The 23,194-nt window shown below is 62.2% G+C and overlaps 1 protein-coding gene across 15 annotated transcripts in view; it reads right to left on the bottom strand.

Moving 5' to 3' along the window:
• The window catches only part of DNM1 (dynamin 1), a 40,215-nt gene that overhangs the window by 7,981 nt on the left and 9,040 nt on the right, over nt 1–23,194 (bottom strand). For 7 of the 15 annotated variants that reach the window (XR_013999937.1, XR_013999939.1, XM_081152576.1 and 4 more), the window contains exons 2-16: nt 20,749–20,822; nt 20,286–20,435; nt 18,828–19,031; nt 18,270–18,368; nt 18,016–18,176; nt 16,680–16,822; nt 16,427–16,562; nt 16,180–16,247; nt 13,250–13,388; nt 7,784–7,870; nt 6,803–6,873; nt 6,481–6,532; nt 6,266–6,277; nt 4,253–4,366; nt 486–595 (exon numbers count right to left, since the gene is read on the bottom strand). Coding sequence is in view for 12 of the 15 variants with exons in the window: in XM_081152576.1 (XP_081008702.1) it covers nt 486–595; nt 4,253–4,366; nt 6,266–6,277; nt 6,481–6,532; nt 6,803–6,873; nt 7,784–7,870; nt 13,250–13,388; nt 16,180–16,247; nt 16,427–16,562; nt 16,680–16,822; nt 18,016–18,176; nt 18,270–18,368; nt 18,828–19,031; nt 20,286–20,435; nt 20,749–20,822 (1,620 nt within the window). In the remaining 3 variants the exon portion in view is untranslated. Of the gene's footprint in view, nt 1–485; nt 596–4,252; nt 4,367–6,265; nt 6,278–6,480; nt 6,533–6,802; nt 6,874–7,783; nt 7,871–13,249; nt 13,389–14,961; nt 15,101–16,179; nt 16,248–16,426; nt 16,563–16,679; nt 16,823–18,015; nt 18,177–18,269; nt 18,369–18,827; nt 19,032–20,285; nt 20,436–20,748; nt 20,823–23,194 lie in introns of all 15 variants that reach the window. The other 8 variants (XR_013999938.1, XM_081152575.1, XM_081152567.1 and 5 more) reach the window with 3 other exon arrangements.

Genomic DNA, 23,194 nt, shown 5'->3' with positions numbered 1-23,194 from the left:
GCCCCCAGGGTGGGTCTTAGCCCCACCACTCCCGCCCGGGCTCTCCGGGACCCTCCTGAAGGCAGCCGTGCGGAGCCCTCACCTCTGAGTAGGAGAAAGCCCGTTAGGGTCAGCCCTGGGCTGGGAAGTGAGAGGCTGGTACTGGACCCCCCCTCCCACCGGGACACTTACCCACATGACAAGGGGACCGGGCCTCACTGGGGCTCTTTTCCGTCCCCAGTGCCTGGCAGAGTGTGCTATGCAGAGCACGCACCCACCGAGTGACTGTGGGGGGCAGGGGGGAGGAGGGAGGGAGGGAGAGGGGGGAGATCTTTACGGGGCGCTGAGCACAGAGCAGGGCTCCGTGACCGTCTGTCAAAGGAATGAGCTGCTGTGGGGCTTGGGGCAGGTCCCCCTCCTTTCTGGATCCGTGGGCCCCGCTTCTCCTCGGTGGGGTGGTTTGGGGCTTGCAGGCTCTGGGGCCCCAGAGCCCGGGGGGCAGGCACCTCTGCTCCGTGTTGAACAGGGCGAAGATGTGCTTGCTGGACATGAAGCCCTTCTCCACGTCGCGCAGCTTCAGGTTGTCCACGGACAGCATGTATTTCTTCTCTTTCTCCTGCGGGCAGAGGCCTGGTGAGGCTGGCACTGTGCGCCGCTCCGCCTCGCTCCCGAAGCGTGCTCCACGCGGGCGGGGGCTCCTGGGCCGTGGGTCCTCGGAGCCCCCTCGCGCTGCACAGGCTCCGTCTGATGCGAGCGCCCTGGGCTTGCTGGCACCCCCGCTCCCAGGGGCACTGAAGCCATTGCCACCACCTCTGCGTACCTGCCTGAGCCCCAGAGCCCAGGGGGGCAAGGCTGAGGGTGGCTCCCATATCCCGCCCCAAGAAATCCCTGGAGGCAGGCCGAGCCAGCCACAGCCAGGGGCACCCCCACTACACACCCCTAGCCTCCCACCCCCACCCCAGAGCCTCTCTCGCCCCGGGCCTGGCTGCTGGGCCTGCTTTGGATAAGCCTCTGACTTCATTTCCTGACTGTAGAGACAGGAAAGGGGGGCCACTAGCCCCTCGGCTTCAAAGGGCTGGCTCAGCCCACGCCCCCCAGACACCCATGTGTTAGCAATCAGGCCTGGAGATGGCGTGTCTGTGTGCAGACCGCGGGGCTGTGTGTGTGCAGACACATCCGATCACCGTTGCGCGTGTGCCCACGGGCCTGTGCTGCGCAGATGTGTGTGTGTGTGTGTGTGTGAGGAGGGGCCGGCACAGCCGCGTGTCCGTGGAGCACGTGTGTGCCCGTGAGGATGCGTGCCCTTCTGTGGATGTGCACGGCGACTGTAAATGTCCGTGTTTGCGTGAACATGCCCGTGGGATGAGGGCCGTGGGCTTGCGCGTTTCCGCACATTGGGTGCGGGCGCCGGGCTGGCTGTGTCTGGTATGTTGGTGGTCGTCTGGGAGGAGTGTGTGTACCTGCGGATGGGCGTGTGGGTGCCGGGCCCATGTGCACACGTGTGTAAGCCTGGTGTGGGCCCATGTGTCTGGAGGCTGCTCTGTCAAGGGGAGGGGCTCAGATTCCTGGAGGAGGGACACCAGGATGGGGCTCGGGGACGAGAGAGGCTCCTGCTGAGTGCAACCCACTTGCCCGCCCAACGCACAGGACACACGCGGGGGAGGGGGAAGGGCGGTCTATGTGGGTCTTGGGGCCTCGGGACTTGGGCAGGGGCCTCACCCAGCACCTCAGGTGGGGGGCTGGGTCTAGGAGAACCCTGCTCTCCGTCCCGGCGTCATCCTGCCCACCTCCCTCTGCCCCCCGCACCCGCCTGGCCTGTCCAGCCACATAAAGCCCTCTTTATGCCAGGCGGGTGGCCCGGTGGCCGGGAGCCCCAGAGGGCGGCGGGGGAGGAGAGGAGGAAGTTGCACATGAGGCCAGGGAACATCTGGAAGCATTCGAGGGAGGCCCTGCGCCCCAGCCCTGCGCGCTGGGGTTGGACACCAGGCAGGAGTGGCCTCCTCCCCCACCCCTCCCTCCCTGCCGGCCGGCCCCCTCCCCAGGCCCCTCCTTCGCAGCCACAGCTCCTGCTCACCCTGCCACGTCAAAGAGGCAGAAGGGGAGCCGGGAGCAGAGAGGGGACCTGGGGCTGGCGGGGCTGGGGCTGGGGGCCTTGGATCTCCAGGAGACGGGCCGAAGCTCCCACCCGACCGACGACAGACACTGCCGCCCGGATGGACCAGAGGACACGTCCACTCCGTCTACCCAGTGTTTAGACTATCTGTTCAGGACTCCCAAATTGTACAGTAGTCTGCACATTGGTTAGGCTGGCTGGGTTAGACCCTCGGCGCCGCTGGAGAGCTGGACCGACCACCGCCCCAGAACCGGAGCTCGGAGCCGGGGCAGGGGGCGTGGGGGGCAGAGGGTGGGCTGGGAGGGGGCGCAGAGGGATGGATGGGGGTGCCATCCTGCTGTGCGATGGTGTGGGGGTGCTGATGGGTGGTGAAGGAAGGCTGAGAAGATGGGGGGGTCAGTGAGAGCTGGGGATGTGGGTGGTTGTCTGCCCTGAGGGTCACCCAAGTCCCAAAGACCAGAGGGCTGGTGGCTGGGGGTGGGTAAGGGGGACAGATCACCCTCCCCCTCAGCCGGGACCACCTCCATGTCCCCAGATGTTCTCGTGCAAAATTCCACTCACACCCTACCTCACCTCGACATGCACACCCCACAACTCAGGCACCCCCCACACCCGCACTTTAAATCACACATCCATGCCCAAGCACACATGCACACTGCAAGTGCACACACACACACACACGCACACACACACGCACTTACACCCTTCCAGTGGAACACCGGTCCTCTCCCATCCTACATCTCAGACACACACACCTTCTCCAATACTGCACACAGGCCCGCGTGCACGCGTGTGCACACACACACACTGACACACCGAGCACAGCACCCACGTCAGGCACACACAGTCTGCCCCCAAATGCACACGAAACCCTCATATACCAAACATACCAGCTCTCCTACAAAACACTGGCACACACCAGCCGCAGCCTCACACCTCCCACCTCCCTCCCAGCACGCGCTCCCACCCCACAGCCCCCCCACGTCCACCCAGCGAACCCCAAATGTACACACAAAGCTCAAAAAAGGCCCCCTGTGCACAGGCATGAGGACAGGGTCCCCTCCCAGACACCCCCCCCAACCCACAGCGTAGCCAGTCAGCCCCAGGCCACGCCGTAAGCTGTGGGGCCCGCAGTGGGCGCCCCTCAGCCTGTGGGGGGTGTCTAGGGAGCCGGCCTGGGCCACAGCGCAGGAAGCAACACCCCCTCACCCGCCTGCCTCGCCACCTCGCACTCCAGCCCTTCCCAGGGCCCCTGTGCTGGGGAGAGGCAGGGTTGAGGTAATGTGGTCCAGATGGCTTGGCGCCCCTGCCAGTGACGACAGAGGGTCCCGCCCAAGGTGGGGATGGGGCCTGCCCAGGGCGACTTGGAGGGGGCAGAGATCAAGGGTGGGGGTGAGGGGCTGGGAGGCCAGAATCACCGGCCCCCCGCCTTGAGCCCCGCGTCCCCCGTGAGAACCGAGAGCACCTCTTCTCCAGCAGCCCCCTGGGCAAGAAGAGGGCCCCTTCCCCCACCCTGCGGCCAGCTGGAGTTCATTACCACGAGCCCCCCCAGCCCCCCCTGCTCTCTCTGGTCACCTCTGGAATCCAGATGTGGAAGCCAAATAGACTCATTCTTAAAGGAACCAGCAGCGGGGGAGGGAGGTGGCTGGTGATGGGGGGTGTCTGTGTGTCCCACTGGGCAGGGAGGGGTTTTGAGCGGCTCCTCTGTGGGACCTCATCACTTCTGACCCCTCAGCCTGGAGGCACTCTGGGCATCGCCCTTGGGCTGCTGGGTCTGGGGGGCCGGGATGCAGGGGTTAACAGGGTGTCTGGCAGTTGGACTGTGTGTGTCATGGGTCTGTGGGGGCCACAGAAGAGGCGGCACGCCCTGGAGCAGGAAAACAGGAAGGCTGCGGGGCTGGTGGGGTTGGGGGGGGTGCCCAGCACCCTTGCCCACCCTCTTTAGGGTGCTCAGCCCCAAGCTCCCCAGTCCTGCCAGCCTGGATGAGCCCCAGGGTTGCCTGCCCCTGGTCCTTGCAGCCCACCTCCACCCAAGGGTCTTTGATGGGATTAAAAAAAAACCCCCACTGGGTGGTCTAGTCCACACCAAGCCAGTGGCAGGGTCTGTGCCTGACTTTGGCCACCAGCCAAGCCCCTGGATGGCCAGTGGTCTCTACTCACCTCGTCATCTTTGTACCAGGACAGATTCTCGGCGGTCAGCACAAACCAGTACTCTTTGGAGCCCCCCTTCATAATGCCGATGTTGTTAATGGTCAGCCAGCCCTTCCGGATGACCTGGGGGGGAAGGGCCGGAGGTCAGTGGGCAGAGAGCAGGCTTCCCCTCGGAGGGTGGGGCAGGCAAAGGGAGGCACTAGAAAGCCCACCCCTCCCGCAGCTCCCCGAGGCCTGGCTGGTCAGGGAGGGCGGAGGCCAGACATGCCCTGGTTTGAACCACGACCGAACAGGTTGGAAGACAGAGGAAGGCAGAAACCAGCTCAGGGTAACGGGCATCCCGACAGAGCTATCTGAGTAGGGGACCGGCGGCCTTGGTCGGGGATCAGCTCCCCACCCCTGAAAGTGTGCATGCGGAGCTTAAGGGGCGGCCCACTGGGCAAGACAGCTCTGAGCGTCTTTGCAGCTTAAGATCCAGTTTATTCCACGACTTGCTTCTGACCTCAGGGCCTTTGCACGTGCCACTGTCGCCTCTGCCTGGAAGGCACCGCCCCTCCTGTCTGCCTGGCAAATTCCGACTCACCCTCTGGGTATCAGCTCAGAAGTCACACTCTCAGGCAGGCCCTCTCTGCACCCCAGTAAAAGTCGGGACCCCCCATTGTAATCTTTGATGACTTCCTTAAGTCTTCTTCTATGACAATGACTGGGGTTGGAATTAGTGTGTGTGTGTCTGTTGTCAGCCTCTCTTGCTACATTGTATCCCAGCATGTCGCAGAGCGCTCAACAGAGAGTAAGTGGTCAATAAACACATGTGGCATGGACACAGGAATGCTACGGTCCCAGGGCTCTAAGAGGCTTTGGCCCCAGGCCCGGGCGGTAGGGACTGGGGGCAGGGCCTTTCTTCCCAGGGAGAAGCTCAGAGTAACAGGCAAAGGTCTCTTTTCACAGCAGGAGAAGCAGCTCCGCAGGACTGTCTTCAGCCATCACCACAGACCAGGGTCCCTGGATTGTACTCCAAGGGCAGGTGCCCTGTCACTCCTCCCCCATCCTACCCCAGTCCAGTGAAGACGCCCTCAGTGCCTTGTCACTGTCTTAGGAATTGAGTCCAAACGCCACACCCTGGCACCCCGTATCTCAGCATCTGCCCAGCAGGCCTTGTCACCCAGCTCCTTGGCCTGACTCGAAGCCTTGGGCTTCCCTTGGCCACCCCCAGCCGTGCCCTCCTCCCTGCTCATCCAAACCCCCCTCCAGAACCCCGAAACCAGGGATCTCTGGCTCCCCCGACTCCCACCCTGCCTGGGCCCTCCCTGCCTGCAGGCCCAGGTCTCCGAGGTGCAGGGCCAGGGCCTGACTCCTGTCCAAGGGTTCAGCGAGTGTTCGCTGAACCAAACTGCCCTGGGATCGAACATTCGTTAATTACTTTATTCTACTGAGCACATACTGTGTGCCAGGCCCTGGGCTGGGGCTGAGGGTTTGCTGATGGACAAGACAGGCCTAACCCAGGCCTAACCCAGGACCCCATGGCCGTGTGTACACCTGGAGTGGGGAAGTGACGAGTCAGCGCAGGAGGAAGTGATGGGGGCAGAACCGATGGGCGGGACTTGTCTCTTGACCTGCCATTCATCTCTTTATTTTTTGGTAGAAATGACTAGCTTAAAATCATGCTCCTTCCCCATCCACCCATCCACCCATCTGCCCGCCCATCCATCCGTCCATCCATCCATCCAACAGGTGTTTGAGAGGCGCCTCTGCAGTGCCAGGCCCCTGCCATTTTCACCCACCCTGGCCCACACGGTCTGCCTGGGCCTGGAGTGCTGCTTAGCTCCTGCGCACAGATGGACAGGCGGACGGGACTCCGTGTAGCGCTGGGCCCTGCCTCTGCCCCGAGAGCATGTGTGGACAACCTCGTGCCGGGGTGTACAAGCGGCTCAAGCCCAAGGGCACCCTCCTGCCCGTCCCCACTACAAACAGGCCCCTCCCTCCCTCGCTACACAAGCCGAGAGCCCCAGTCCTGGTACTCACCAGAATCTCATCCTGCAAAGAGGTAACCATAGCAACCACGAGAAGCATCGGGAGAGAGGAGAGAGGGTTACTGAGGCAGAGTGGGAGGCGTGCGGCTGGCAGCTGGCTGGCTCCCTGGCCCCCGCCGGACCCTTTCCCTTGGGGGAGGGGGCACTCAGAGCTTGGCATCCATGCGGCACCCTCCTCCCTCGGGCCGGGGCCCGGGGCTCGCTCACCTGGTTCCCTGAAGTCTTCTTTTTGTTCATCTGGCTGCTCCTCTGCTGAGCACTGACGGGGAGAGACGGGGAGTCTCAGAACCTCTAGAGGCCCAGTTGCATTGCTGCTACTCAGTGGGCGCCACACCCCAGGGGCCAACCCAGAGTCCTGGGTCCCCTTCCCCCCGTCTCACACACACAGACGCATGCACACGCGGACACACATATGCATGCACACACACACTCACACATGCATGCATGCACATGCACGCACACACATGCACACACACATGCGCACACGCGTGCGTGCGCACGCAGGTGCCTCTGCCCGCAGGGCGCTCACTTGGCGAAGCCGATGAAGTCCTCGTGGTTGGTGTTCATGTAGGCCAGCTCGATGTCGATGAGCAGCATGACCTGCGGGAGGCACGGGTCAGGAGGCGGGTGGGAAGGCACTAGAGAGCGTTAAACGCATGAAACGCTTCCGACAACACAGGACCCGTGGCCAACAAGCCCACGGCCTGTGACAAACGAGCACTCATACGTAACAGCATCCGTAACACGCGAGGGGCTCCAACGCGAGAGACGCGAGCCAGGTGCCAAGGAGCGTGAGCGGGAAACCAGAGGAGAGGCACGTGGGAAACAGGCCCCAGGACGCAGGGGCCGGGGCGGAGACGGCCAGAGCCCTGTAGCCCTTCCCGTGTGGTACTAAACACCGGCGTGACCGGCGTGGGCACAGTTGTGAGAAGGTGGATTCTCTCATATACCATCGGTGGAAGCGTAAATTAGTGTCAAATCCTTGGCGGGCAATGTGGTAACACTTAACACAGAAGTGCCCACACTCATGCCCAGAACCCTCTCTCACAGATAAACCCATCAAGGTGTTCAGGGCGGTATGGTTCATAATAGAGAAAAGTTGGGACCCAGCCAATAGCTATCATCAAAAGGGGACGAACCCCGGCCGGCGTGGCTCAGGGGCTGAGCGCCCGCCCGGGAACCAGGAGGTCGCGGTTTGATTCCCGGTCAGGCCACAGGCCTGTGCTGCGGGCTCATGCCCAGCAGGGGGCGCGCGTGAGGCAGCCGCTCGATGGCTCTCCTCATTGACGTTTCTCTCTCTCTCCCTTCCTCTCTCTGAAATAAAACATATTTTTTTAAAAAAGAGTGACTTTTACGATAGATATCTATTCCCACCATGAGGAGCAGAGATGCGACACGACAGAAACGATGAGGGAGGCCGACGCAGAAGCAACAACGTGGGAAACAACACGGGAGCAGAGGAGAGAGGCCTGGGGCCGGGGAAGGGCCGGGGAGGGGGGCTGGGGCTCACCTGCTCCTTGGTGCGCCCCTCGCGCTCCCGGATGTGGGTGGTCACGATGCGTTCCATCTCCTCCCGCAGCCGCGGGTACTGCTGGAGCTGGGGCAGGGCGGGAGGGGAGAGAGCCACGTACACGGGGGGGCACAGGCAGGAAGCACCCAAAGCCCACCTGCGTCCAGGGGCCGGGGCGTGGGGAGGAGGCAACGCAGAAGGCCCAAGAGCAGGGGGGAGAGGGACCCCGGGGCCCCAGGGAGCTGATGGCGGCACCGGGCCATGGCCACCCCTTTCCTCCAAGAACAGGTTCCAAATGGCCAGTCAAGGGTCGTCCTGGTTCCAGGCCCTCGTCAGGGTCCTACCCAGGCTCTCGGGATGGGGGGGCCGTTCTGCAGGCAGAAACGCCCCGGGAGTCGGCTTGCGCCCTGGCGCCACCCCGGTGGCGGCCGGCTTAGAGACAGACACATCCCCCTGGGGCCTTCGCCTGGAGGACTGTAGGCTCCCAGGCCTCTCGCTGGCCCTCGGGGCTGCCCCGGGCTCCAAGGCTCCAAGGGGCACTCAGGTGGGGCGCTAGGCAGGGCGTCCCTGTCCAGGAAGAATCTGGGGAGGGCAGGGCCCGAGGTGCCTCCTGAGTCGGGCTGGGGACGGGCCACGGCCCTCGTCAGAGCTGGGGGGCGGGGGAACCAGCAGCCACACGGACGACACGCGGGAGCCACAGGCAGGGGCATGCGGGGGCGTGGGGGGCATGCGGGGGGTCAGCAGCATGAGCAGTACCCTGCGGGGCCTGGCTGGGCCCCGGCCCTCTCAGTGGAACCCGCCGGGCTCTGCCCCTCTCTGCGTGCTCGGGGCTGGCACCGGCACCCCCGGCCGGCCTGCCTGGCTCTGCCCCGCTCCTTGGGGTTGGGGGCTCCGCGGCACCCGCTTCCTCCCGGTGTCTATCAGTGGAGGCCGGAGGGACAGTCGCTCCCAGCCCCCCCGCCTGTGAACACTGCCCTCGAGGCTCGGCTGGGCTCTGGACAAAGCCCAGGTGGACACATTCTTAGAGACACTGCCGGACGTCGCCTCCATCCAAAAGCCTGCCCTGGTCACCCCCAGAGCTGGATTGGGGGCCTCTCTGTCACCTTCTCTCATCCAACTGTATTCCGGTTGCCCTGAAGGCAGGGCTCGGGCCCGGGCACCGCGGGCTCAGAGAGGGTGCGTCGCGGGAAGGGGGTGGACGAGGGATGGACGTCCCTCCCGCCCTCCTTGCCCAGGCGCAGGGACCCCGCTCCTCTGCCCTCTGACTCGCGAACCAGCGGCTGAGCTGCTGGCGGCGGGGGCTCACCCACAGGGACCGCCAGTCCCGCCGTGGCCCTCCCCACCCCGCGGCCACCTGGGGCCAAGCTAGAGCCACTCGTGTCCCTGGGTCAGGCCCCTCAGGTGGGCAGAGAGCTGGACGTTGGCGCGACTGGGCCACAGGTGGTGGTTCTGAGGGAAAGAGGAAAACAAGGAGGTGGGGCGGGGGCGCGGGGAGGGGCCGGAGGGTGGGGAAGGAAGCAGCGCCCTGGATGCCGGCCCGGGAGGCAGATGCGGGAGATGTCACCCCCCCTCCCCGTCTAGTGGCTGTGCCAAGGGTGTGGCTGATGTTGCCTAGCCCAGGGGACCTTGGGGAGGGGCAGCCTGAGACCAGGGGGGCAAAAACAACCCCCTGGAGAGGCCCACGGGCCCTGCTGCCCCGCCAGGCCCGAGCAGCGGTTGCCAGGCCTTCCTGGAGGCTGGGCCGAGTCACCGCGGCCAGAAGGCTCCTCGGAGGTGGTCCCAAGTGCCCCCCGCCGGCCGGGGTGGCGGAGGAGGGGGGGTGGGGGCGAGGAGGGAGGAAGGGGGAGCAATTTGCCAAAGAGCATGAGCAGTCCCCCCGGCTAACTGCCTGGACGCCGCACTCGTCAAGTTTTCCGCGTGTGGCGCACACGCGGCGGGGCAGCCTCAGCCCCTCGAGAAGTTCTCATTCCTTCTGAGCACTTTTTTCCGTGCGGGCGGCCTCGGAGCAGTCCCAGGACTTCCAGCCAGCCTTTAGACGCGGAAAGTTTCCCCCCGGACCGACCTGGGCTGAGCAGGGCGGCGAGCCGGAGCCCCCGGGCAGCGGTCGGGGGCCCCGGGGACTCCACTCGGGCTCTGGGCTCAAAGCCAGCCTCTGCCCGGCCCCCGCCTCGGAAAGGGGCTGCACCCCTCCGGGTCCCCGTTTCCCCACGTGGAGAACGTGGCAGGGAGGGCGCCTGCCCTCCGGGGCTGCGCAGAGGCCCGGGCACCACCCCGGTGCCTGGCGTTCACCTAGATTTCATCCAGAGAGGAAACCGGACCCGGCAGAGCCAGAATAATCACAGCTGATGACTTTTCAAAGCTCGGGCAGGAATTTGGATGCTTAGGATATTCGGGGAGGGCAAAAGTAAAAAAATAAAAAAAAGACAAGGCTAGGTGAATTTTGCTACGTAAATAAAAAATAACTACTATACATTCAACAAATTGAGAGGCAAAACAAGCTAAAAAAATAATTTAAAAGCTTTCCTTTTTAAACTTTTTGTTGATTTTTTTTTTCTGCTCGCAGAAATCATACGGGCTCACTGTAAGAAATCTGAAAGTGATTAAAATTTGTGCAGTAAAAATAAAAATATTCCTAGGTTCTTGCCCTCTCTTACAGTAATGGTCAGCAGTTTGGTGGCTGTGTCTTTGGAACTTTTATCATTCACATTGTCCCTCTAAATGCTACACATTCTTTTCTGAAACCTGCTTTTTCCACCCCCAGTACGCTGCGGAGGGACATAAATGTGCCCGCCCTGTAAGCCGCTGTAGGCACACCTCCTTTTATGGTGCTTTGCAGATATTGCATTTTTTTTTTTTTTACAAATGGAAGGTAAGACCCTCCACCAGCAAAAAGATTACGACTCGCTCATGGCTAGATGATAGTTAGCAATTTTTAGCAATAAAGTATTTTTTAACATTGATTTTTAGAGAGAGAGGAAGGGAGAGGGAGAGGGAGAGGGAGAGAAACATCGGTCGGCTGCCTCCTGCGTGCCCCCCGTGGGGCATCAAGCCCGAGGCCCGGGCACGTGCCCTGGCCAGGAACCGAGCCGGCGACCGTTGGGTGCTCAGCGCCAATCAGCTGGGCCACACCAGCAGGCCAGCAAGAAAGCATTTTTAAGTTAAGGTACGTACGTTGTTTTTTGTAGACAAAATGCGACTACGTATTTAACAGGCTATAGTGTCATATAACTTTTATACGGACTGGGGAACACACAAAAAATCGGTGTGACTCGCCTTATTGCGACATTTCCTTGGTTGCTGAGGCCTGGAAACGGGCTCGCAGTGTGTCCCAGGCATGACTGCAGAGTCCTCAGTTGCCTGTGTGACGACACCTTATATAATCAGTCACCTCTTGATGGACATGTGGGTTGTTTCCAAAAATCGTACCGTTTACAATCATTACTGCTTCCTTTTAGGAATGCAACTCAGCAAAGTGATCCGTGGCTTTTAAGTGTTTCTATCTAGTAATTGGCCTTCTAGGAACCTATCCTAAGGAAATAATCCTAGAGGGGGGAAAAAGGGAAATCCTTTACACACAAAGGTGTTCATCGCCAGGTTATTAATAATACGGAGAAACCTGAGGCAATTTAAATGTTCAGCAGTAGGAAAATGGGTCAATAAACGGTGATAAATCTGTTCAACAGAATATTATGCGATCATTAAAAATGTTTATGTGGGCCCTGGCCGGGTAGCAGTGGGTTAGGGTGTCACCAGGGTTGCGGGTTCGATCCCCGGTCGGGGCACCTACAGGAATCAACCAACGGACCCATGAGTGAGGGAACAACAAACCGATGTTTCTCTCTCTCTTCCTCTCCATTCCTCTTAAAAATATATATTTTTAAAGTAGACTATATTAGGGATTAAGAAGTACAAACTGGTAGCTGCAGAACAGCCACAGGATGCAACGTCCAGCTCAGGGAATGTCGTCGGCAATGTTGGAACAACTGTGCGTGGTGCCAGGTGGGCACTAGATTTACCAGGGTGGTCACTCCGTAAGGCGTATAAATGTCTAATCACTGAGCCTAACATAACATTGTACATCAACCAAAGTTGAAAAGCAAACGTTATTTTTAAAATGTTAGTTATATCTTGTCTTCTTGTGTAAAGGGACTCGAGGCAGCTCAAGATAAACTCGGTATTTTTCGAAGTTTGACGGGAGTGAGCCGCGCTGCTGGGATTTGCGATGCAGCGGCTCCTGGCTCGGCCGCCACGGTACCGTGGGGTTCGTCCAGCCCAGGCGCTCAGGGGTGCTAGCTTCTTAGTCTGTGCCCACCGACACAAGCGTGGGCACGGGGGAGACGGGACGGTGAAAGGGGTGCCCGTCGTGACTAATCGCGTGTGAGCCTCGAAAACTGTGATACTGCAGTGGAGCCCGGCCGGCGTGGCTCCGTGGTCGAGCGTCCGCCCGGGAGCCAAGAGGTGGCTGGTTCGACTCCCGGGCAGGGCACAGGCCCGGGTGGCGGGCTCCATGCCCAGCAGGGGGCGAGCGGGAGGCAGCCGATCCGTGGCTCTCTCGTCCCTGATGTGCCCATCTCTCTCTCTCTCCCTCTCCCTTCCTCTCTCTGCAATCAGTAAAAACATTAAAAAGAAAGAAAGAAAAAGACACAGGAAGGTGAGGCCGATGTGCCCCCACCGCCCCAGCGCAGGGAGCTTTTTCGAGGCGCAGCTGGGCTCGCGCCCAGGGTCCGGTTCAGCCTGCGTGGAGGGGGCGGCATTGGCACTCTGGAAGCCACCCCCAGGCAGCCAGTGCCCATGCACCCCCCTGGGAAGACCCGCTCCCGACAATCTGGCTAAAACCCCTCAAAATACCCCAAAGCAGACACATAGGAAACAGGCATCTAAAAGCTCACAGCTGCCCCCGCCATCGCGTGTGGATGAATGAAACAACGAGAAATCCAATATGCTCTTGGGCAAATTGACTTGGAGGGACGGGGAAAGCTCCCTTACCCCAGGAGGCCCTGACCCCAGATCTCTTCCCTCGGCCTCTCTAACCTGAACCCCACTCTGCTTTTCCTGACTGAGACTCAGTTTTGCCATCTGTAAAATGGGGACAATACTACTACTTCTTAGGGTTGTGGAGAAGATTAAGTCAGATAACAGGGGCAAAGCACTGAGCCCAGCGCTTGGCACATAGTAGGTGCTCAATAAACGGCAGCCGGCTCCTTATCACAGCCGTCATTGTTACCCACTGGCCGGAGGATGCCCGGCTTGGAGCCGAGTCTCCCTGCAGAGAGGAGGCCTGAGGGGCGCTGAGTGCGAGCAGACCCAGGGTTATAAGCCGGCGTGAGGCCTCGGGGCCAGGGGTCGCCTGGCCAGCAGGGGCGTCCACGTGGGTGGCCGAGAGGCTCCGAGGCCTGCTCAGCAGACGGTTCGGCCCACGGGAGGCCGTGGCCGTGAGGAAGGGCCGGGCCCAGGCGGCCGCCGTACCTTTTCGCTACACTTTCTGATGGTGGAGGTGAGCTCACTGACTACCATGTCCACGCACTTGATACTGGGCTCTTTGAGCTTCTGAACCTGCTTTTTCACTGTGGCTTCAAAAGCGAGGTCAGGTGTGAAGAGGCCCGTCCTGCACCCCGGGAGGGGACGAGCGGCGGCCGGCGGGTGGGGAGGAGGGCGGGAGGGGAGCGGAAGCCAGGCAGGGCCCGGTGCGGGGGGAGGGCGACACAGGCGCGGGGGAAGAGACAGCCACACAGAGAGAGAGAGAGCAGAAGACAAGGTGAGCACAGGGCCCGGCCCTCCCTGCCGCCCGGGGTGGGCACCTCCCAGGCTCTGCGGGTACCGGGGTGCTTCTGAAGGACCAAGCCCCCTGCTCCGTGCGAGGCCCCTACTGTTCAGACCCCCGCCCCAGGGCTCGGCCCCTGCTCAGCTGCACGGAACCTGCCCTCTCTCCTGTCCGCAGCCTCAGGTCCTCCGAAGGGGCTGACCCAGGCCAGACCCCCACCCGCCCGCTCCGTTCAAGTCTGGGTTTCCCTGCACTGCCTGCCAACGCCCAGCACAGCTCCCTCCTTCCACCCGGGGCGCGGCCTGCACCCCGCTGCCCAGCTGTGCCCTGCACAACTCCAGGGGGCTCCATGTGCGTGGACTGCGGTGCAGACGACGCCTCCTGGGGTTGCAGTGTGGCCGCCTGACCTCCACTCTCCGGCTCCCTGCTCTCCTCCTGCCCTTCCCCTTCTCCTCCGGGGGCGTCCTTAGCCCTTCCTCCCAAGGGGTCTGGAGGAACTCAGCTCGGAAAGATGGAAAGAGAGAGAAGAGGTAAGACGGAAAGAGGGGAGGTGGTGAGAGAGGGGCCAGGCCAGCAGAGGGGAGAGGAAGGGAAGGGAGGCTGGCGGGTGGAATCGAATGAGCGCCGGACTTGGAGTCCAAAGCCTTGGCTCACAGGGACAGCCCTGCCACCTCCCAGCTGCCAGGGCCTCGGGCAAGTCTCTGATCTGAGCCTCAGTTATCCTGCGGTGAGGTGGGTGCCATCCGCCCTGCCCTGCCTGCCCTGCCTGCCCTGCCTGCCCTGCCTGCCCTCCTTGGGTGGTTCTGTGCCGCTCAGATGACACGGCAGGTGGAAGGGGCTCTGTCTCTGGGAGGAGATGTGGATGGGCGGAAGGCGAAGGTCCTGAGCGGGGTCCTGAGTGAGGGTGGGGTGAGAACGAGGACGATGGAGGACAGTGGGGAGTCAGGGTACCTGCTGGACTGGGTCCTCTGCACCTCTCTGGCCGTCCAGGCCCCTAGAGCAGCTCCCAAGAAGGTCCTGTCCTTCACCTGCCTCCAGGGCCAAGAGCTTCCCCAAGACCCCTTCCCGGAGCCCCCACAGATGACCACCCCTCTGATGGCAGAGAGGGGGCTCAGGGTCCCCTCAAGCCCTGCTCTGCCTGAGCTGGGGGAGCTCTCGGTGGGCTCTCAGGGTAAGTAGCCACCATCTTCCCTGTCTTACCAGCGTCTAATCCCTGGGTGGCCTGGGCCTGGGGGCCGGGGGGGTGGGTGAGGCCCCCTCGGAGAGCCCCCCCGTCCTGGTCCTTGGTGGCCTGCCTTTCTCACCCCGCCAAGGTCTGTACATGCTACCGAGGAGGCAGTGGGGGCGAGGGGAAGGGGAGCCTGTGAGCAGTGCGGGGCGGGGCAGAGGCGGGGCCGGCGGCCACCCGCCGGGTTACCTTCTTGGCGCACTGTCTAACGGTGCTGATTAGCTCCGAGATAACCATGTCCACACACTTGAGACACGGCTCTCGGATCTTCGCCACCTGTTTTTTCACAATGGTCTCAAAGGCCATGTCCGGGGTAAAGAGCCCCGTTCTGAATGCCGGGGCGGGAGAAGGGCAACGTCACAGGCCAGCTCCTGCCAGGGCCCACCCCACCCCGAGCTCTGCCCTCGGCTCCCGCCCCCCCTCTCCGGCCTTCAGCGTCCCCATCTGTAAAATGGGCAGGAGGGGCTCTGAGGAAGGCCTTTCGGGAGATGCTCTTTGGGTGAGACAAGGACTGCTTTTATCTGCCTTTGTGTTCTGCTTCCTCTCGAGATGCTGCTCATGCAAAAGGATCTGTGGCCAGGAAGGGTTTGAAAACTGCTGAGCAGGGTTCTCTGTAAGGGCCTTTTCAGGAATAGCGCGTTTTATTTTAAGACTGGGAGATTTTTTTTTTTTTTTCCTGTGCCTTGGCCAATGCAGTTATCGGTCTATGAATTCCATGCCAGACCTTGGAATTGAACCTGCTCGAAAGCAGGGGCGCATTGGTCTTAATCACTGCCTGGCATATAGCAGGGGCCTTAAATTTCCTTGTTGAAAGAACAGAGTATAGATCTGGATCCCAGGAGGGGGTCTAAGCTTTGAAGGAACAGACCCCCTTCCTACTCCACAGGTCTTGGGGTTAGCGAGAAGGTGGGAAGTGGGGTAGAAGGAGACCCACTTGGGGACACTAGGACTGTGGAGGGGCTGGAGGGCTGAGAGGCCCCATTCCACCCTAAAAGGACACAGACCAGTACCTAGGTGCTCCACCCAGGGCCTACCCAGTTGTCGGGCAGCTTTGTGCAGCCACCTGGAGGGAACTGGGGGAGCTGTCTCACCCTACAGATGGGCAGGAGCCCAGGCCCAGAGGGTGCTACTTGGCCACCTGGGTCCTGGGCTCTGGCCAGCCTGTCCAGCCTCCAGGCCCTGCTCCCAGGGACAGCAAAGGAGGGCAGCAGGCTGCAGGGAGGGGGTGGCCCAGGCCTCCCGCTCGCCCCCTTCTCCACCCAGAGCCTGTCTGAACTGGGAGCCAGATAGTCGGGGTTGAGGGGGTTGGGGACCTCCTGTGGGAGGCTTGCCTCTGCACTCCCCATGCCTCTGCACTAGACCCCCTGCCCTCTGGGGTTCGGTCCCCTCCCCAGTCCCAATACGTGCCTAATGCCGTGGATGTTCTTGATGGCATAGCTGATCTCCCTTCGGAGCTCCTTCTCGTCAAACTCCATCTGTGTTGGAGATGGAGAGACGGCCGGTCAGGGCCTGTCCAGATACCTGGGAGGTCAAGATGGGGCCCGCCCCACTCCCAGGCCTGGGCTCCGGGGCAAGGTATGGGGGGGGGAGCAAAGTCCTGGGGGCGTGGATGGGTAGTCCTGAGCCCTCCCACCCCCCAGGGAGCCTGTCCTACCTTGACCAGCTCGAAGGGGAAGCGTTCGTGGAAGATGCGGTTGATGCGGGCTCCCCCCGACAGTTCATAGGTGTCGATCTGGTCCCCTGAGCCCTCGATGCGCTTCTCAAAGTCCACGGCGAACTGCTGGACCATCCTGGGGGAGAGCGGTGTGGCCTGAGCGGGCGCAGCAGCCCAGTGGGAGAGCCCTGTGCCGGGAGGCTGGGGGGGGCGCAGCTCAGGGGTGGGGAGTCAGGGCCGGGGAGACCCTCACTGCAGCAGGGCCTTGGTCTTGCGAGCTGGGTCGTCGGGACGGAAGTTCTTATACTCCTCCACCTCCTTCTCAATGGACAGCAGCTGGCTCTGCAGCTTGTTCCGCAGCCCCGGCAGCGTGTCCCGGATGTGGTTCGTCAGTTGCTGGGGTGGGGGCGAGACAAGGGTCAAGGCCACGGTCACAAGTCACAAGCCCCGAATGCCCACAGGGCCAGGCAGGGACCAGGAGGCCAGGGGGGCTGTGGATGTGGTGAGGTGGAGGGCTAAAGAGGGCGGCCTCAGCCCTGCCCCCTGGGGCGCTGCCTGCAGAACAAAGCTGCCTGCGGGCAGGGCCTGGCACACAGTAGTGCGTTCATTGAATTAACGAGTAAGTATAACTCAATTTTCAAAGAAGCCAGAAATCTAGATTTTTATTTGAGATTACTTGATTTTTGACCAATTTAATATATTTAGGTACCATGAAGGCCACACAAAATACATCAGGGGCACCCTGACCAGTGTGGCTCAATTGGTTGGAGCATCTTCCTGTACACCGAAGGGTCTCGGGTTCGATTCCTGGTCAGGGTGCATTCAGGAGGCAACCGATTGATGTTTCTCTCTCACATCGATGTTTCTCTCTCTCCCCCCTTCTTCCTTCCTCTCTGTCTAAAATCAATAAAAATATAACCTCAGGTGAGGATTTAAAAAAATGCATCAGGGGCAGAGATGACGGGCAGGCTGCTCCCTTCTCAAGTCCTGGGGCTCACTCCTGCTGGGTCCTCACACACAGTGTCCCCCTGAACCTGCACAAGGACCCACCACCTTACAGATGCAGAGACAGAGGCTCAGAGAGCTGGACAGTGTCTCAGTGGGTGAACCATAAAGCTGGGGTTGGAACCCAGGTCTGTGGCCTGCAGTCTCCCAAATCCTGCCCCGAGCCACACTGCCTTCCTCCTGCCAGCACACACACGCTTCAGTTCTTGAAGCCCCAGTCCAGGTGGAGGAACACCCTGGGGGAGCCCCTGGGATTGCCACCCCCATTTCACAAGGAACCAAGGTCTTCAGCAGAGTCCACGTCAATCCTGGCCTCCAAACCCAAGCCCTTACTAGTGCCACCCTCCATCCTGGGGGGTTCCAGGGCTCCCCTCCCAGGCCCCTGACAGGGAAACATCAGCAAAGCTCTGTTGCCATCACCTCACTGTGGGACTGTGGGGAAGCCCCTTTGCTTTTCTAGGCCTCAGTTTGTTCACCTTCATAATGGGGATGCTAACCTCTGCTGGTCACCCTCACAAAACAGACTTGAACGATTCTGTTCTCACGCTGGTTTCCCCGGGTCTTCTTCTGGCCCGAACCCCTACCTGGTTGAGGACCTTCTGCAGGTAGGGTGTGCCCATGCGGTCAGCCAGGTGGCGGTAGGACGGGTGGGAGAGGAAGAACTTGCGTTCGGCAGCCAAGGCAGCCGTGATGTCCTTCTTGCCATCAATGTCCTTCTGGCTCCTGTTCACCACCCCGATGTAGCCTGTGGATGGGGTCAAGGTCAGGGTCAACTAGCCTTGTAGGGGGCAGGGTGAAGGGAAGGGCAGTGAGGGAGTCGGGGGCATGGCCCCGTTACCTCTGCGCAGGGGGAGCAGCTTGTTTTCCAGCACGTCGCGGGCGTCCGTGCCCTCGTCCATCAGGTCCAGCTTGGTGATGACCCCGATGGTGCGCTGACCTGGCGGGCAGCAATGAGGGGGTTGCCTACATCTGCACTGGCCCTCACACAGGAGGCCCGTGCACCCCCACTCCCACCCTGCTGCCCCATCCCTCCACTTCTTCCATTGCCCACTGCCTGCCCCATTTATTCCCCGCAGAGTGGCCACAATTATTTTTAATTTTAATTTTTTTAAAATATGTTTTTATTGATTTCAGAGAGAGGAAGGGAGAGGGAGAGAGAGAAACATCAGTGATGAGAGAGAGTCATTGATCGCTGCCTCCTGCATGCCCCTCACTAGGGATGGAGCCCCAAAACCCTGGCATGTGCCCCGACCAGGGGAATTGAACCGTGACCTCCTGCTTCACAGGTCGATGACGCTCAACCACTGAGCCACACCGGCTGGGCCAACATGGCTTTCAAAGGGATAACTCGGACCCCCGAGCCTTGCGTCCTCGCTGGCTGTGGGTGGAAACTTACCCTGGGGGTCCACCTCCTTGGCGATCTTGAGGGCATCGGAGTTGGCCAGGTCAGAGTTGGCGGGGGACACGGCCAGGATGAGGCAGTTCTCCTTGGTGACGAACTGCATGAGCATGTCCCGGATCTGGAACTCGATGTCGGCAGGTTGGTCCCCCACCGGGACCTTGGTCATTCCGGGCAGGTCCACCAGGGTCAGGTTCAGCACTGGACAGGGCGGTCAGAGGGCGGGCTGAGGGCGAGGGGCGTGGCCGCAGGTGGGCGCAGTCGGGCCGGGCGGGGCTCAGAGAGCATCCCCCGAGGGGGCGTGGCCGCAGGTGGGCGCAATCGGGCCGGGCGGGGCTCAGAGAGCATCCCCCGAGGGGGCGTGGCCGCAGGTGGGCGCAATCGGGCCGGGCGGGGCTCAGAGAGCATCCCCCGAGGGGGCGTGGCCGCAGGTGGGCGCAGTCGGGCCGGGGCGGGGCTCAGAGAGCATCCCGAGGGGCGGGGCCGCAGGTGGGCGCAATCGGGCCGGGGCGGGGCTCAGAGAGCATCCCGAGGGGCGGGGCCGCAGGTGGGCGCAATCGGGCCGGGCGGGGCTCAGAGAGCATCCCGAGGGGCGGGGCCGCAGGTGGGCGCAATCGGGCCGGGGCGGGGCTCAGAGAGCATCCCGAGGGGCGGGGCCGCAGGTGGGCGCAATCGGGCCGGGGCGGGGCTCAGAGAGCATCCCGAGGGGCGTGGCCGCAGGTGGGCGCAGTCGGGCCGGGCGGGGCTCAGAGAGCATCCCGAGGGGGCGTGGCCGCAGGTGGGCGCAGTCGGGCCGGGCGGGGCTCAGAGAGCATCCCCCTAGGGGGCGTGGCCGCAGGTGGGCGCAGTCGGGCCGGGCGGGGCTCAGAGAGCATCCCCCGAGGGGGCGTGGCCGCAGGTGGGCGCAGTCGGGCCGGGGCGGGGCTCAGAGAGCATCCCGAGGGGCGGGGCCGCAGGTGGGCGCAATCGGGCCGGGGCGGGGCTCAGAGAGCATCCCGAGGGGCGGGGCCGCAGGTGGGCGCAATCGGGCCGGGGCGGGGCTCAGAGAGCATCCCCCGAGGGGGCGTGGCCGCAGGTGGGCGCAATCGGGCCGGGCGGGGCTCAGAGAGCATCCCGAGGGGCGGGGCCGCAGGTGGGCGCAATCGGGCCGGGGCGGGGCTCAGAGAGCATCCCGAGGGGCGGGGCCGCAGGTGGGCGCAATCGGGCCGGGCGGGGCTCAGAGAGCATCCCCCGAGGGGGCGTGGCCGCAGGTGGGCGCAATGGAGCCGGGGCGGGGCTCAGAGAGCATCCCAAGGGGGCGTGACCTCAGGTGGGCGGGGTCAGGGAAAGCGGGGCGGGGCTAAAGCGGCGGCCCGTCGAAGGCGTGGCCGGGGTGGGCGGGGCCACGGCAGGGACCGGCCCTAAGGGGCGGGGCGGGGGCGAGCGCGGGAGCCGGGGCCCGCCAGGCGCTCTCACCGTGCGGCGAGTAGACGCGCAGGTTGATGGGCACCGGCGAGATGCCTTTGTTGGTGCCGGTGACCCGGTCGGTCTCGGCCTCGATCTCCAGGCGCACCTCCTCGAAGTCGGTGAATTTCTTCCCCTTGCAGTGCAGGAACTCGGCATATTCTGCTCCAAATCGGGGGGTGGGGGGGTGGGGGGGTGGAGGGGAGGAGGGGGTAAGCATCGTCGCCCGCGCCCGCCTGGGCCCCAGGTCCCCCTGCGAGCAGAGCCCCATCCCTAACCCTGCCTCCTCCGTCCTCCCCGCAACAGCGCCACCTGCCCCTTCGGCGTTTTTACCCCCACTGTCCAGATGGGGGAATGGAGGCCCCAAGAGGGGAAGCCCCCCAAGTCACGCAGCAGGCTAGAACCGTGGGTATGCTGGGCCTCTCCTCGGGGCTGGGGGGCTGGAGAGGGCAGCCTGGCTGAGGAGGGCACCGACCTGTGGTGGCGTTGACCAGCTGCAGGACCAGGGGGCGTCTGGTGACGATGCCAGATCCTCGGGGCAGGAAGTCCCTGCAGCGAGAGGGAGGGGGGAGCAAGGTCAGAGGCGGAGGAGGCCCCTTCAGTCCCAGGTGCTGTCCTGCCCCAGCGAGCTCCAAACACCCCCTGCAGCGCCCTCCACACCTGAGCCCAAGGGCTCAGGTCACTAAGGGCAGACTGCCGCTGAGGAAGGTGGAAAAGAGCTCCCCAAGTTCCCTGGGTCACAGGACTTGTGCATCCGAGCTGCCAGGAGACAAGAGCAACACAAGGCCTGTCTCGGGTTTGCCCTTCGTTGGTTCTGCCCCAACCCAGCTACTGCCATTCAACCCAGAAGAACCTGAGGCCCAGGGTGTCCCACGTGCCTAAGCGTCCAGTGGCCACAGAGAGGACCCCAGGGAAACGGAGCCGCGCCATCTCCCCTCCCTTCCGCTGCGGGAAGAGCAGCATCTCACTTCCCCTTCCCAGGGCCCCATCTGGCCGGGTTGGGGATGGGGGGGGAGGAAGGAGGCATGGAGAAGAACTCTGCTCCTTAAGTGCCTACTGCGTGCCAGCGCCTTGTGGGCAATATCTCATGGACTCCACACAACGGCCCCTGAGTTAGGGCTTTTAGTGTCCTCACTTACAGGTGAGGAAACTGAGGCTCAGAGGTGACAGGTGGCACAGCCCGTATCTAACAGCAGGCCCTGGACCCCGATCTGTTTGACTCTACAGTGAAAGCTCCCTGCCCCTCAACCCCATGCAGACCCAACTCCCTAGAAGAACTGGACCGAGGCGTCCCCCCAATCACCCCTGGCCCCAGAGCTGGTCGGTACCGCGGACATCTGCCCGGGCTGAGTCAACCTCAGCAGTCCTTCCGGCTGCCTCCCGTGGGCGCACATTCACTCTGTCCAGTCAGCTCCCCTCCCCCTCCCCCCCGGGGCCCCACCCAGGCTGGCACTGGCATGAGGGTGGAGGCCTCTCCAGGGATCAGGCTGTTGGAACCCGTAGTCATGGGATTCCCCAGGACCTCGGCAAGGGGGGAGTGGGCTGGAGCCTGAGGGACTATAAAGGTCTGTGCAGCCCCCTCTTCATGGAAAGGCCCTGGAAGGGGAAAAGACACACTCAAGGTCATGCAGGCCTGGGACAGAGCCAGGGCAAGAACCCCAGTTGCCTGCCCCCCAGCCCAGAGCCTGCACCCCAGGGTTGGGGGCAGGGAGTTCTAGGGAAAACAGTAGGCCCAGGCACCCAGGCTCAGGGTCTCCTCTTGGAGCCCTGGGGAGGCCTCCTCCATCCCCTGTCCTCACCCTGCCCTTCCTCTGGGGAGATTAGAGGCCACTGGGGAGGAGGCAGCCACTTTGACTGGGAGGAAGGAAGAGAAATCCTGCATTCGTTCTTCATTTCTAGGCACCAGGCAAGTACTCTTCATGTTTGCAAGACTCAGCTTCAGAGAGCAGAGCTTGCTTGTCTCTGCCCAGCACCAGCTTAACACGTAGAGATCCTTAATAAATGTTGACTGAATCTGCAAGTCCTCAAAACTGTGCTCTGGCTCAGAAATGATCATTTTACAGATGAGGCAGCTGAGGCCCAGAGAGGTGGAGGGACTTGTCCAAGGTTACCCAGGTAGAGGTGGCAGAGCTAGGATTCAAACCCAAGTGTCTGCTGGAACCCCCGAGCCTGGGAGCTTCCCCATCAAGACCTGCTGTTCACTAAACTCGAGGAGCCAGGCTTGGCTTTTTATGTAATTCAATTAAATTCCATCTAGGACATATTTGGGAGCAGCTGCTCTGTGCCAGGCCCTGTGCTGGGCTTTGGGGATGGGAGGAGATGAGTCAGACAGTTCCCACCCCGAGGAGCTCAGAGTGTGGTGGGAGAGATAGACAAGTAAACAGACAATGCAATGCAGTGTGGCACGTGCCCGATCGGATCGGAGGTGCACCAGGCAGCACCGAGAAGGAGGTGATTAACTGGGGGGCAGGGCTTCCTGCCTCTATCTTTCCCATCCCTTACTGACTCCTTTGGGAGGGTGAGCCCCTATTATTTGGGCTCTCTCAGGGTTGTGAAAATAGGACATCTGTGTTTTACAGACCTTAGGGTGGGTATGGGGGCCTGGGGTCCACCCTCTTCTCCCTGAGCTCTGCACCCAGCACTACCATGGCAACAGTGGTTGCCATGGAAACTTCAGGAGGGGCTGGAAAGGATGGGACTCCCCACAGAGAACCCCCCACCCAGAGACATGGACTTTCCCTGGAGCTCTTCCCTGAGGCCTCCGCCTGCACAGATGGGCCCACTCGGCCCTGGCAGGCCTGAGGGGTAGAGGCCCAAGAAAACCACATTGGGGGTGCAGGGAGCCACGGGCTAGCTAGGCTGAAGGGGTTGGTCAGGGGTCTGGGCCAGCCTGCCCCAAGTCACTGGCTCCCCAGGGCTAT

Source organism: Miniopterus schreibersii (assembly GCF_964146895.1).
Source record: "Miniopterus schreibersii genome assembly, chromosome: 11".
Lineage (NCBI taxonomy): Eukaryota > Metazoa > Chordata > Mammalia > Chiroptera > Miniopteridae > Miniopterus > Miniopterus schreibersii.
Note: the sequence above shows the minus strand (reverse complement) of the source record. Positions and strands in the feature narration are given on the sequence as shown.